This window comes from Lathyrus oleraceus, chromosome 6, assembly GCF_024323335.1.
Source record: "Lathyrus oleraceus cultivar Zhongwan6 chromosome 6, CAAS_Psat_ZW6_1.0, whole genome shotgun sequence".
NCBI classification, from domain to species: Eukaryota; Viridiplantae; Streptophyta; class Magnoliopsida; order Fabales; family Fabaceae; genus Lathyrus; species Lathyrus oleraceus.
In genome coordinates, this window is record NC_066584.1 from 7,371,770 (window position 1) to 7,386,025 (window position 14,256).

The window sequence follows — 14,256 nt, forward strand, 5'->3', positions numbered from 1 at the left end:
ATTTATCCATATACTCATACATTTTATAAAAAATACCAATTTTATCCTTATATATTTTTAACTAATTTGTTATTTTATTTTTTATTTTTTTTTAAATTTATTTTATTTTGTGTACCACTTTCCAAAAGAATTCCGGTAGTCATTTTTCAAGTATTTTTTAAATATTTTTGTGTATCAGAAGACTTTGGAAAAGAGTTTCGGTACACAAAAATTGACTACCGAAACTCTTTTGCAAAATCTTCCTGTATACACAAAAAAGTTAAAAAATATTTGAAAAATGAGTATTGGAACTCTTTTACAAAAAAATTCGGTACACAAAAGTTGACTACCGAAACTCCTTTACAAAGTCTTCTGGTACACACAAAAATGTTTAAAAAATACTTGAAAAATGACTATCAGAACTCTTTTGCAAAGTCTTCTGGTACACAAAAATTGACTACTGGAACTATTTTGCAAAGTCTTCCGGTATACAATTTTTTTAAAAAAAATGCTTGAAAAATGACTACCGGAACTCTTTTGCAAAGTCTTCTGGTACACAAAAATTGACTACCGGAACTCATTTGCAAAGTCTTCCGGTACACACAAAAATGTTAAAAAAATATTTGAAAAATGACTACCTGAACTCTTTTGTAAAGTCTTCCGGTACACAAAAATTGACTATCGAAACTCTTTTGCAAAGTCTTTCGATACAAAAAAAATAATTAAAAAATGCTTGAAAAACAACTACCAGAACTCTTTTGCAAAGTCTTTCGATACACAAAAATAAATTAAAAAAAATATTTAAAAAATAAAATAATAAATTAGTTAAAAATATATAAAATTAAAATTGATATTTTTTATAAAATGTAGGGGTATAAGGATAAATGTAAGGATATGAGATAAAATTTTCGGCCTCATACCATAGAAAAACATTTTAAGTCTATCAGGTTGACCTATTTAAATAAATATGAATAATTTTATCATTATCATATTATATATTGTACTTTGATTTAAATACAAAAATAAAACTTAGTTTTATTGAAGAAACTATGAAAATAGACGGAAAAACACCTTATGAATAATGTCATAAGTTTTTCTAAACAAATAGTCGCATAAAACTTATGATACTAGGTAAGCTCAAGTAAGCCAATGCAATCAAATTTTAGTGTCATTGATCTTTTAGTTCTTTAGTCTATATAAACATTAATGAAATTGCTTATTTACATATTTTTAAATAAAATAGACTTTTAAGTAGGCTAGCATGTCAGTTAGGCATTCGAAAAGGTTAGACTTATGCATAAAAATAAGCCTATGATAGACTACAAGCCAAACATAGGTTTTGATAGTTTTACCATGCTAGGTTTAGCTTTGGCAAAACCTATCTTGACCCGGCCTATTTCAATCCCAAACTATTGGTAAGTTTTCAATCCAACGATTGAGATGTTCTTTGATGGTTTAAAACATAATTTTCTAAGCATTAGTCAATTATATGACAAATGCAATAATGCGATTTTTGATTCGTTTGAATGCAGGATTGTAAAATGAGAAACAAATCAAACTCTTAATATCAGTTTAATAAGTAGAAATACTTAAATTGTTAAAATGATGTATGTTTTATTAATGAAGACGAATCATGGATATGACATAGGAGAATAACTCATATTCACATGGACCGTTTGAACAAGTTGGGTTGCAAGGATATAGTAACTAGTTTGCCAAACTTGTGTTTTGAAAAAAATAAGTTATGCAAAGCATGCCAAAAGGGTAAACAAGTAAATGTCTCATTTAAATCGAAAAATTATATTTCTACAATAAAGTCTTTACAACTGTTGCATATGGATATTTTTTGCATTAAAGTTGTGAATTTTTTGCGGGAATTAATATGCCCTTGTAATATGGGTGACTATTCTCGCCATACTTGAAAGCTATTCATATCCCATAAAATATTCGTGTTCATTGCCTTTTAGAAATTAACCAAATCCAAAATGAAAAATGCTTAAGAATTGCGTCTATCCGGAGTGATCATGAAGGTGAGTTCCAAAATATGAAATTCAAAAAATTATGTAATGAGAATGAAATTGAGCACATCTTTTCTGCTCCACGAATTCCCCAACAAAATGGGATAGTGGAATAGAAAAGTAAATCTCTTGAAGAGTTAGTGAGGACAATACTTATCGGAAAAACCCAAGTCCCACATTGGTTAAAGATAAAGTCCGCAAAGACTTTATATCGAGTGACACCCATCACCTTACAAGCTAATTTTGTATGAATGAATTAGGCTAAACTCTAACTCTATCATGGAATCCATATCCTATTGATTCAGACCAACCACCATATATATATGCACACCAAGCCCAAAAAATATTGGGCACAAGGGGACCAACCAAGCCCAATTTGTTTAGCGTGAAGGGGTGTATTGAGAAAAAACCCAAGTCTCTCATTGGTTAAAAATAAAGCCCACAAATGATTCATATAGAATGACGCCCCTCACTTACATGTCAGTTTTGTGGGGATGAGTTAGGCCAAACTTTAATTCTATCAATACTCAATGAAACTAACCTTCCTTTTGAGCTGATGCACTAAACACAACTCGCTATATAATGAATCGTGTCTTGATAAGACCATTGTTGAAGATGATATCCTATGAGTTATACAAGGGAAGAAACCCCAATATTTCTCACCTTCATTTTCAAATGCAAATTCTTTCTTCTTAATAACGGTAAGGATAATCTTGAAAAATTCGATGTTAAAGTTGATGAAGGTTTATTCTTACAATACTCCACCCATAGTAAAACTTTTTGAATATTTAATAAAAGAAAATATATATATATATATATATATATATATATATATATATATATATATATATATAATAATAATAATAATAATAATAATTAGTCCATGTTACACTAGAGAAACCTAACTCCAAGTCGATGGAGATAGAGATCAGACCCGACCCTGTGTCTCTGCAACCAGTGCCATAACACAATGCCTAAAATATGTAAGGGGCCTCAAAATAAAAAGATATTGTAGGTTTGATGTAATATCTCATATTCCCTTAAATACTCAATTGATTGTCAGTTGAGACCAACTGGGTTTCTATATACTTCATTTCTTGTCATTTGAAACAATTTAAACTCCTATGTGCTATAAATATTGTCAGTTGGGACAAATAGAATAATCAGTAGATTTTGAAGAGATCAATCATTTTTAAAAGAGACGGATAATTTTTAATAAGTACCAGAGATAACATTTTGGTAACATTGATACTAAAAGACAAAATATCAATTGAGATATTATATATATATATATATATATATATATATATATATATATATAATATATATATATATATATATATATATATATATATATATATATATATATATATATATATATATATGAGTGGGGATCAACTTACTCTAAGAGTAAGTTTTTTTATCTTACTTCACATCATAATCTTTGAATTGAATCTAATATAATGGTTAATTAAATATAAAACTAATTTAAGCATTATATTAGATTCAATTCAAAGACTGTGATTTGGAGTAAATTAAAAAAAAATTGAAGTAAGTTGATCCCTATCTTTCACACACACACACACACACACACACACACATATATATATATATATATATATATATATATATATATATATATATATATATATATATATATATATATATATATAATGTGGTAGGAAATTAAAAGGAAAAGAAGAAGTGGATAAGAAGAGAAGAAGATAAGAACAAGAAAGAAAAACCAATAAGAGAGGAAAGAAAGGAAGAGGAAGAGAAAGAGGGAAGAAATAAGAAGAAGATCCATGGATAATCATCATCACCATCTCCTCATCTCAATTTCTCCATCATCTTCATCGATCTAAGGTGGATTCCTAGGTAAATTTAGCTTTGATGGGGATAATACATGTTTTGTGGAGTTAGGTTTTTGTGTGAAATTGATCTTGATGCATGCTTATCTTGTTTTTGTATGCCTATTTGTGATAAACCATGTTGTTTTGGGTAATTGGGTGCATTAGGTTGTTTGGTGTTTTTTTTCTTCATTTAAATGAGTCCTGATACTGTTCTTGTTCTGTAACATTCGCTAGAGCTCACTAAGCGAGCATATCAGTAGTGAAGCAACAGATTTTCTGGTATGTTCGCTACCAGCTAACTACAACTCGCTAAGTGAACTTGACAACATTGAGAAAAATGCTTGATTGTCGCTTACACTATAACTCAAGAATCATAACTTTGATTAATACGCGATCAAATATGTTGGAAAGCTCTTTCAATGCTTTATTTGATTGAAGTAGAAATAAGAGATTATACCAATGATTAATAGGATGGTGTTTATAAAATATCATGTATGGTATGATGAAATTGAAGTGAATGTAAATACTTTGTTTCCATGTTTCCACCATAAAACGGGAACGATAACTACGATTGTTACGAGAACCAATGTGTTAGCTAACATAGACTACTATGACATAAAGACAAATCTCTATGAGTTATTCCACTATAATTTCCCGTTTAATCCATTTATTCCCACTATAGTATGATCATATAGACGTTTTCCTTATGGCGTGAAAGTGTGATAAGATAGATTGATATTGATTGTGTAATAGATTGACTATGATTCTTATACCATGTTATATTACTTTGTGTGTGCTTTACGAATGCTATGAACCATATTATGATATATGTTAAGTATTGTTTTTGTGTTTATTGTGAAATAACATGATTAAAACCTTATGGTGATGAGTGAGGAAACCTTAGGAGAATAACTCAATTAATGACTTAGAAAGATAACTTAGGTTGTGAATTGACTTAAGCGGTGATGCTTGGACACAATGGTACCTCGGTGTGTATCCCGGACAAGCATTCAGTTGATTAATGAACCAATAAACTTTGTATGGAACATGTGAATAAATGGATATGATTACATGAGAATTTGTGTGTAACGTGAGAATTGGAGAATGTATCGCCTAGTATTTGATGGATACCATGCGGATTGGTTGACACTTTAGTGAGAAACCTTTGTTCCAAAAGACCTATTTGGTGAGGAGCCTTGCTCCAAAAGTCCTATTATTGTTGTGAATCCTAATCACATATTTGAATAGTGATGTGCACATACCATTTTAGAGGCTTACATAAAACGGTAAATGGGGATGTGGCACTAATGATTCATGCCCAAATTGGGTTTGAGTCTCAACAATGGCGGATATGAGTGAAATGTGGATACCTAAGTGGTTTAGAGTCTCATACGGTGAAAGATACTCCAAGCGGGTGCGAGTCCCATACGAATGACGATTGCTCTAACGAGGTTTGAGTCTCATAGAGGGCTCGATATTCACCGTGAAAGTCGAATCATACGAGCATGCGTGAACCGAGTCTAGCCTAGACGTAGGTCCATTCGAGGATTAATGCTTTATGGCTTCCAAATAGTGATAGACTGAGTTATGAGAACTCAGGTGACATGCTTCCATACATTGCGAATATCCCTTAGACACTTAAGTTTTGGTCATGTTGTGTGAGTGATACACAATTAATGAAAGATGAAGACCTGTGTTAGGAATCAATTAGAAAATCATGTAGAGCCAAGATGACCCATATGATAGGAGAACTCACTGATATTATTATCTCACCCCATTATTGTTGTTGCTTTTCAGGTGTTGTTTGCAGGTTATATACAAGAGGAGTTGTGCATTGATGTTTAGAAGGATTCTGATTATTGTGATCTTTCGTCGTGGATTGTGTGCAATGAAGAGATTGTACATATATCTTAGTTTTTATTTTTAAGCACTATTGTATAACATGGATCATAAATGTATTTAGTTTGAACATGTGTATATAATTATGCTATTAGGCTCTTATGTTGTGGCAGTATCAATTTTTTTAAAACATTTTACGATATTATTCTAGATATATATTATACAGGTTGTTACATTTGAACACATATCTCTACATTTTATGTCTTTGTACAACTATCGGCTGAACTGACTTAACTTTATATAATATAAGTTATTAATAAAAATGTATCTAATTTTTAAAGAGAAATTTTAGTATATATGCTCTACTTTGTTTTATTAGCGGACAATTATAAAAATTAGAACAACGCTTCCAATTTGTTTGGGCTGACCTTGGTAGAGGTATTTGATTGTGCATGTATTATGAAGAATACTCTTTTAAAAGACAATGATCAAGATCAAGAAAAAGATAAAAACCAAGATAAAATTCAAGATCAAGATCAACAACAAAATCAAAATGAAATAAATCAAATTGAAGAATTAAGCAATACTCATCATGATCTACTAAAAAAATTGAAAACAATAAATCATTTAATTCAAAACGTCATGGTAGATGCTTTTAAAAGTTTCATAACTCGACACTCTCTTAATCAAATATATAATTTTATAAATTTAATTTCTCAAATTGAGATTAAAAAAACCAGGAAAACTCTCATTTAAAAACATTGATTTCTTCCTATACAGATGTATTTTATAGTCTAATCTATTTTTGGTTGGCACTTTATCAACTAAACTTATGACCCAACTTTGTTTCCTCAATAAATTTTCTTAACTTTGACATTGATTTGATCACTTAGAAATTAACTTGTGGCATATATGCTTTATTATGTGTACCACGAAATCAACCCGAAAGGGAAATTAATATGAACAGTTTGCTAGTGTGCTACATTACACCCTGAAAGTAAGCATATCCATAACCATTAATTGAATTGTTCAGAACACATCACCGACATTACATTCTTCCAACATTTTAAAGTATGGGATTGATACTGATTCATACATAGTATAGTATGTAGCTAAGCTATGACAGACTGTATACTATGTATTCACTTTATACACATACAGACAAATCATTGAAGTTACAACAAGAATCACTTATCAACAAAATGGCTTTTAAGACTCATGTGAGGTCATAGCTCAAACGCGTTTTTTACTTTTGGAATGTAATTAATTTCTTATAGCTTTTGTACTTTGAAGTGTGAACACTAAACATAGCATTTTTGTTTTGAGAAACAAACAAAGTGTACTTATGGTTAAAAACATGTGCTTGCTTACAAACCTTAATCCAAAATTTTGTTCTTATTCATAATACGTTTGTTTGTTTCTATTTATAGACATTGGAATGGATTATTCTCTCATGTTGGAAGCTTCTTAATATATGTTTGGTTTCACAAGAGAGGTAAAAGTAGTTCTAGAATTAAAATTTTCAACTTTGATCTATTTTAGTGTATGTATAGTTTAATTTTTGAAAAAAACAAAAGTAATTTTAAAAGTGTAGAATTGAATTTGTAATAATTTTGAGATGTTTAATTCTTTTAAGATCTATATAGTATTTTGGTCTCTGTAAGTTAGCGAACTTTTGATTTTGGTTCCTGTAATTTTTGTTGTTATCTGAGTCCTTATATCTCACTTTTGTGCTGGTTTTTGTCTCTAAAAGTAAAATTTGCATGAAAATCCACAAGAAATCTTCGGATTTTGACTTAGGGACTAAAACCAACACAAAAAATGAGATATAGGGACTCAAACCAAAATAAATAAATTACAGGGATCAAAACCAAAAACTCGCTAACTTATAAGGACCAACCAACTATTTTAGTCTTCTTTTAAATTAGAATTGATTATACTGTTGAAATGTAATTCAAATTTAAGTTGTATTTGTGTTTCAGTTTCATGTCATTTGGATTTGCATTTTACATTTGAATTTGGGTGAATGTATATAAACGCAAAGTTAATTACTTTTGTAACAAAATTGCGAATTTGAGTTTTGAGAAATTGAGTTTTGAGAAATTGAGTTAGTTATAGTGAATCTCCCCCCCCCCCCTCCCCCCTCTCTCTGCAATTCTCTACAATTCTTTCATCTTCTTCTTCCTCTTGTGCAATAATGAAGGTTCAGAGTTAACTTCAATAATTGGTATCCAGAGCTTCGATTCAGATTCACAAGGAAACACGAGTATACTAAGGTGTGTGATTGATTTCATTCCTCAAATTCGCGTTGAATTGAAGATCGAAATTGAAGAGAATCAAAGATATTGACTCTCAGGATTTAGGAAACACGAGTGTTGGTGAGAATTGAGTGATTTGCACAATAACAAAGATGAACGGAAGAAATGGTAGCTTGAATACAAAGCTTATAGTATTTGACAAAAAGAATTGGAATTGGTCGTCGATTCAGATGCGTGTGTTATTTGACACTCAAAATATTTTTAATCTCGTCAATGACGGTTACACCCCAGTTGTAGAAAATGAAACAGAAGTGCAAAGAAATGTGTAACGTGAAAAGAGGAAGAATGATCAGAAGGAATTGTTCTATATCCACCACTGTGTGGATACAAAGGTGTTTGAGAAGATTGTTGATTCGACGACGGCGAATGCGACGTGGGATACACTTGTGCGGTGCTATAATGGTTACATATAAGTGAAGAAAGTAAAGTTGTAGTCCATTTTCAAGAAATATGAGAGCCTTAACATGAAGAACAATGAAAAGGTGCCTGATTACATCTCCAGAGTGATTGTGGTCACGAATGAGATGAAGTCTTGTGGTGAAATGCTCTATGAACAAGTTATCATTGAAAAGGTACTAAGATTACTTACCCCTTAATTTGATTACATAGTTGTAGCCATAAAACACTCCAAATACACTGGCACCATGAGAATTGAAGAGCTTCAGAGTAGTTTAAAGACACAAGAGTTGCGTTTGACTGAAAGAAACTCTGAAAGGGAGACAAAACAGACTCTAAAAGCTCATACTCTGAAAGCTTCTTTTGTCAAGAAGAAATATAAGCAAGCATGGCTAGAGAACAAGAAAAAGTATAGTGTTGGTGCTCAGACCCATATGAGAATAAGAATGTTCATAAGGGAAATGAGAAGTTTGATAAGAGAAAGGTTCAGTGTTACAGTTGCAACAAGTTTGGGCATTTTGCTGTTGATTGCTGATTAAACAAGGTTAACAAGAGTGAAGAAGCCAACACAACCAGAGGACATTCTGATGATGAACATGTGCTATTGATGACATCTGAAAAATGTAGGTGGAACAATGGTAGACTAGTGGGATATGGACACTGACTGCTCAAATCACTTAACTGGAAATAAGAAATGGCTAATTGATTTTGACTCCGGTAGAAAGACTAAGATCATATGTGCTGATGACGAGTATCTGAATTCCGAAGGAATAAGAAATGTCAGAGTGAAATTGAAAAATGACAAAATTGTACTTCAAGGATGCATGGTATGTTCTTGGCATGAATAACAATCTGATGAGTGTAGGTTAGCTGATTGAAAAAGGTTTTTCAGTAACCATGAAGTACAATCTCTTGAAGTTGTATGACTATAATTAGAAGCTGATTATGCAGTATTAACTGGGAAGAAATAGGATATTTAAGTTGAATGTTGCAACAGAAAACACTCAATGCCTTAGTGTGAGAAATGCTGAGGGGGAAAGTGAGTTGTGGCACAAGAGATTGAGACATTTGAATTTCAGAAGCTTAGGGCATTAGATTTCAAAGAATCTGGTATATGGAATTCCAAAGATTGTGTTACCAGATAAATCATGTGATATATGCATGAGAGGAAAGCGACCAAGATTGTCATTCTCATCAGAAATGCCTCCAAGAGCAACTCATGATTTAGGTATGGTGAATTATGATGTATGTAGTCCATTTGAGGTACCTTCACTTGTAGGAAATAAGTACTTTGTGTCATTTGTGTATGAGTTCACAAGAATAACATGGGTAACACTCATAAAGTTCAAACATTAGGTGTTTGCTGAGTTCAAGAAATTCAAAGCGAAGGTTGAAAATCAAAGTGGACTAAGATTGAAGATCTTCAGAAACGATGGTGGAGGTGATTTCAATTCAACAGAGTTCAAGAATTTTTGTGAGGAACATGGTATTGAGCATGAGGTCACTGTTCCATACACTCCACATCATAATGGTCTTGTTGAAAGGGGAAATAGAACTTTGTTTGACATGACAAGGAGCATGATGAAGGAGAAGAATCTATCTCACACATTTTGGGGTGAAGTAATTGTCATGTCAATATATATGCTCAACAGATGCCCAACAAAGAATTTAAAGGAAGTAGTTCCTATTGAGAAGTGGACTAGAAGAAAGCAAAGTTTTATCCATTTCAAGGTGTTTAGTTATGTATGTTACAAACATATACCATATCAAGGTGTTTGATTATGTATGTTACAAACATATACCATATCAAGGTGTTTGGTTATGTATGTTACAAACATATACCATATGCTACTAGAAAGTATTTGGATGACAGAAGAAGAGTCATGTTGCTTATAGGTTACCACAATACATGTGCTTATAAGCTTTATTGCCCATTCACCAACAAAGTTGAATTCAATAGAGATGTCATATTGAAAGAATTAGAAACATGGGATTAGAGAAAGTCTCAATCCAACTATAATGAAATGTCAACACTATAGTTTTATTATGCCTCTAAAGGAGATTCTTTCTCTGAAGGAGGTTCTGACTCTGAAGGAGGTTCTGACTCTGAAGGCGTGTCTGGCTCTGAAGATGACTCTGACTCTGAAGGTGTGTCTGACTCTGAAGATGACTCTGACTCTGAAGGTGAGTCTGGCTCTGAAGGTGACTCTAACTCTGATGGTGGACCTGACTATAAAGGTGATCCAACCTTTGAAGGTGGAGCTTCTAAAGGTGGTCATGCCTCTGAAGGTTAACTTGCGCCGTTTCAAAGGCCACAAAGAATGAGACGAGACAGATACCAAGGAGACTTGCAGACTTTGAATGCTGTATGATACTGAGACTGACTCTGAAGGAGAAGTCCTACAGAATGCAATGATGATGGACTATGAACCTATCAACATCAATGAGGTTCTTAAGAAGAAGGTGTGGGTGAATGCCATGAAGGAAGAACTTGAGTCCATTGAAAGAAATAAGACATGGGAAGTGACTGTTCTACCTCAAAACAAGAAATCCATCGGTATGGAATGGGTTTTCAAGATATAGCTGAAGCTAGGCGGTTCTGTTGCCAAGCATAAAGCAAGGTTAATAGCTATAGGATTTCTACAAAAGTATGATTTAGACTACTTTGAAGTGTTTGCACCTATAGCTAGACATGAAATCATAAGATTGATTATTACTACAACTGCAAATAGGAATTAACCTGTGATACATTTAGATGTAAAGTCAGCTTTTCTAAATGGTCAATTGCAAAAAGAAGTGTATGTGTTACAACCTCCTGAATTTGTGGAAGAGAACAAAGAAGAGATGGTGTACAAGCTGCATAAAGCCTTATATGAGTTGAAACAAGCTCCAAGGGTTTGGAATATGAAAAATGATTCATTTTTCAAGCATCTAGGATTCAAAAAATGTGAAATTGAATATGGTGTGTATGTGCAGCATACTTCTAATGAAAATGTGAGTATGATATGTCTCTATGTAGATGACATACTTCTGACAGGGAGTTGTACTTCTGAGATAAACAAGTTCCAAAAGGCGTTGATGAATACATTTGATATGACTGACCTTGCAAAAATGGTATATTTTCAAGTAATGGAGATTTTACACTCTAAAAAGGGAATCAATGTGCATCAACTAAAGTATCAACTTGAGCTGCTGAAGAGATCTGAGCTGATGAATTGTAAGTCAGGAGTCATACCTGCTGAGACAAATCATAAGTTGGATTATGATGTTGATGGTGAGGATGTAGATGCTATAACCTTCAATAGTTGGTTAGATGTATGAGATATATGTGTAACACTAGGCTTGACATATGCTATGCAGTTGGAATGGTAAGTAGGTTTATGAGTAAGCCAAAGTGGTCACATTACCAAGCTGCAGTCCGGATACCAAGGTATGTAAAAGAGACTTTGAGGTATGAAATTTTGTTTTCATATGGAGTGTCAGATGATGCTGAGATGATATGCTATTCAAACTCTGACTAGTGTAGAGACAAGGTAGACAAAAGACGCGATATAGAATAAATGTTTATGTAGCTATGAGCTCCCATTTATTGGTGCTCCAAGAAGAAACCAGTGGTTGCACTATCAACTTGTGAAGCTGAATACATATTTGGTGCGTTGTCAGCATGTCAGGCTGTTTGGATAATGAATTTGCTGCAGGAATTGAAGTTCAAGGTGAGCAAACCAATAAGTTTAATGATAGACAACAAATCAGCCATAACTCTTGCAAAGAATCCAATGATGCATGGAAGAAGCAGACACATTGATACTAAGTGTCAATTTTTACACAGTCAAGTTCAGAATGGAGTACTTGAGGTTGTTCACTGTAGTACTCATAAGCAACTTGCAGATGTGATGACCAAGGCAATCAAAACTGAATATTTCATCAATTTGAGGGATGAAATTGATGTTGTTGATTTTTAATCTTAAATATGAATTAAGGGATGACGTTGAAATATAATTCAAACTCAATTCGCATTTGAGTATCGGTTTCATGTCATTTGAGTTTGTGTTTCATTTATATTAGAAGTTGGGTGAATGTATATAAACCCAAAGTTAGTTACATTTGTAACAAAATTGTGAAATTGAGTTAGTTATAGTGAATTTTCTCTCTCTCTCTCTCTCTCTCTCTCTCTCTCTCTCTCTCTCTCTCTCTCTCTCTCTCTCTCTCTCTCTCTCTCTCTCTCTCTCTCTCTCTCTCTCTCTCTCTCTCTCTCTCTCTCTCTCTCTCTCTCTCTCTCTCTCTCTCTCTCTCTCTCTCTCTCAACAATGGATGTTCAACGTTAACTCCAACAAAATTTAAAATTGATTTAACTTAAAGTTAAAATTTATATTTTTTTTAGTTTAAATGTAATTTTTATACTAAAATTTATTGTTAAATCCACTTTTACATAAATATATCAAAATATAAATCACTCTATATTCAACTCAATTTTGTGTTGAGAATGTATCAAGTGTGAGTAGTGTGGATAATAGTCTCACATTGGTTGAAAATATGAAGACTTAATCATTTATAAGTGAGAAAATCCACCCACCTATCACCTTAAGGTTTTTGGTGAATATGTGGTGTGTCTCTCACAAAGGTGTTGCTCTAAAAAGAAGAAGTCTCACAATGTTCAATACTCCATAGTGAAAAACTCCTTCAATAAATGGTATCATGAGCCTTTGGTTCGAGAAAGAGACTAACTTACTTGTATCAAAAGTCAGCGGCGCCACAAGGATGGTGAATATGAAATGTTCCGTTGAAGAGTGTCAACGACGCCAAAGTGGTGAATAAGAAACGTTCTGTGCGGTACAAGAGTTAGTGGAAATAAGAAGAGCTTCCACTTGAGGGGGAACATTGTGGACTCACACTTGAGGGAAAGTGTTGATAATGTATCAATTGTGATTAGTTTAGATAATAATCTCACATTGGTTAGAAATATGGAGACTTGAGCATTTATAAATGAGAGAATCCACCCACTTATCACCTTAAGGTTTTGGGTGAATATGTGGTATGTCTCTCACAAAGGTGTTGCTCTAGAAAAAAAATTCTACAATGTCCAACGCTCCCTAGTGAATACTCCTTTAACATTTTAAAAATAATTTATTTTATAAAATTAATTTATTGAAAATAATTTTTTTCGCCGCAGAATCAAACAAACAATTAGTGTGATATGAGTTAAAATTGATTTTAATTTTAATTTATCTTAGATTTTAATTTTTGACGTGTAAAAAATAATTTTATATGTGAAAATTTGGTTTTTGACATGTTTGTTTATGCTAAAATATAATTATTTTTGTTTATATAATTAGTTTTATTTTAAGTTAAAAATTATAAACTTTGATTTTAAAATTAATTTTTATATTCTGATTTATTGTTTAAATAATTTTCATATTAGTATTTTTAAACATAAATTAGTTTAACATCGGATCATTTTAATCATAATTAATTTTTCAAAATTAATTTTTTTATAACCACACACCAAATAGCCACTTAGATCTAACTCAAATTACTTAATTAAGCACTAAAAACTCAAATTACTTACAGATATGATTTGTATTTTTTTTCTCAAACATGATTTTTGTAATTTTCCCGTCTTTTTTTATAAAAAATATTTTTAGAAAACTAATTTATTTTATGGCAAAACCAACACACCTTTCATATTAATTTGGCTTCTTAGAGATTGAAGGATGGTTATTTAATTTCTGTTAATATATGTTTGAAAGAGCAAATCATAAAATGCAACATGTCAAGGTTCAAAGACTTTTTTTCAATATAGCTAAAACGTCAAATTAATTACTTGCAAACTACGTCATGTCTTTCAATTAAGAT

The 14,256-nt window shown here is 32.0% G+C and overlaps 1 protein-coding gene across 1 annotated transcript; it reads left to right on the forward strand.

Annotated features, from left to right (window-relative positions):
* Positions 1 to 9,056: 9,056 nt before the first annotated feature.
* Positions 9,057 to 12,365, forward strand: LOC127093626 (uncharacterized). The gene is made up of 8 exons (XM_051032568.1): positions 9,057 to 9,230; positions 9,532 to 9,666; positions 9,760 to 10,023; positions 10,443 to 10,692; positions 10,796 to 10,960; positions 11,159 to 11,298; positions 11,380 to 11,718; positions 12,006 to 12,365. The coding sequence occupies exons 1-8, from the start codon at positions 9,057 to 9,059 to the stop codon at positions 12,363 to 12,365; spliced, it is 1,827 nt and encodes a 608-aa protein (XP_050888525.1).
* Positions 12,366 to 14,256: the final 1,891 nt, after the last annotated feature.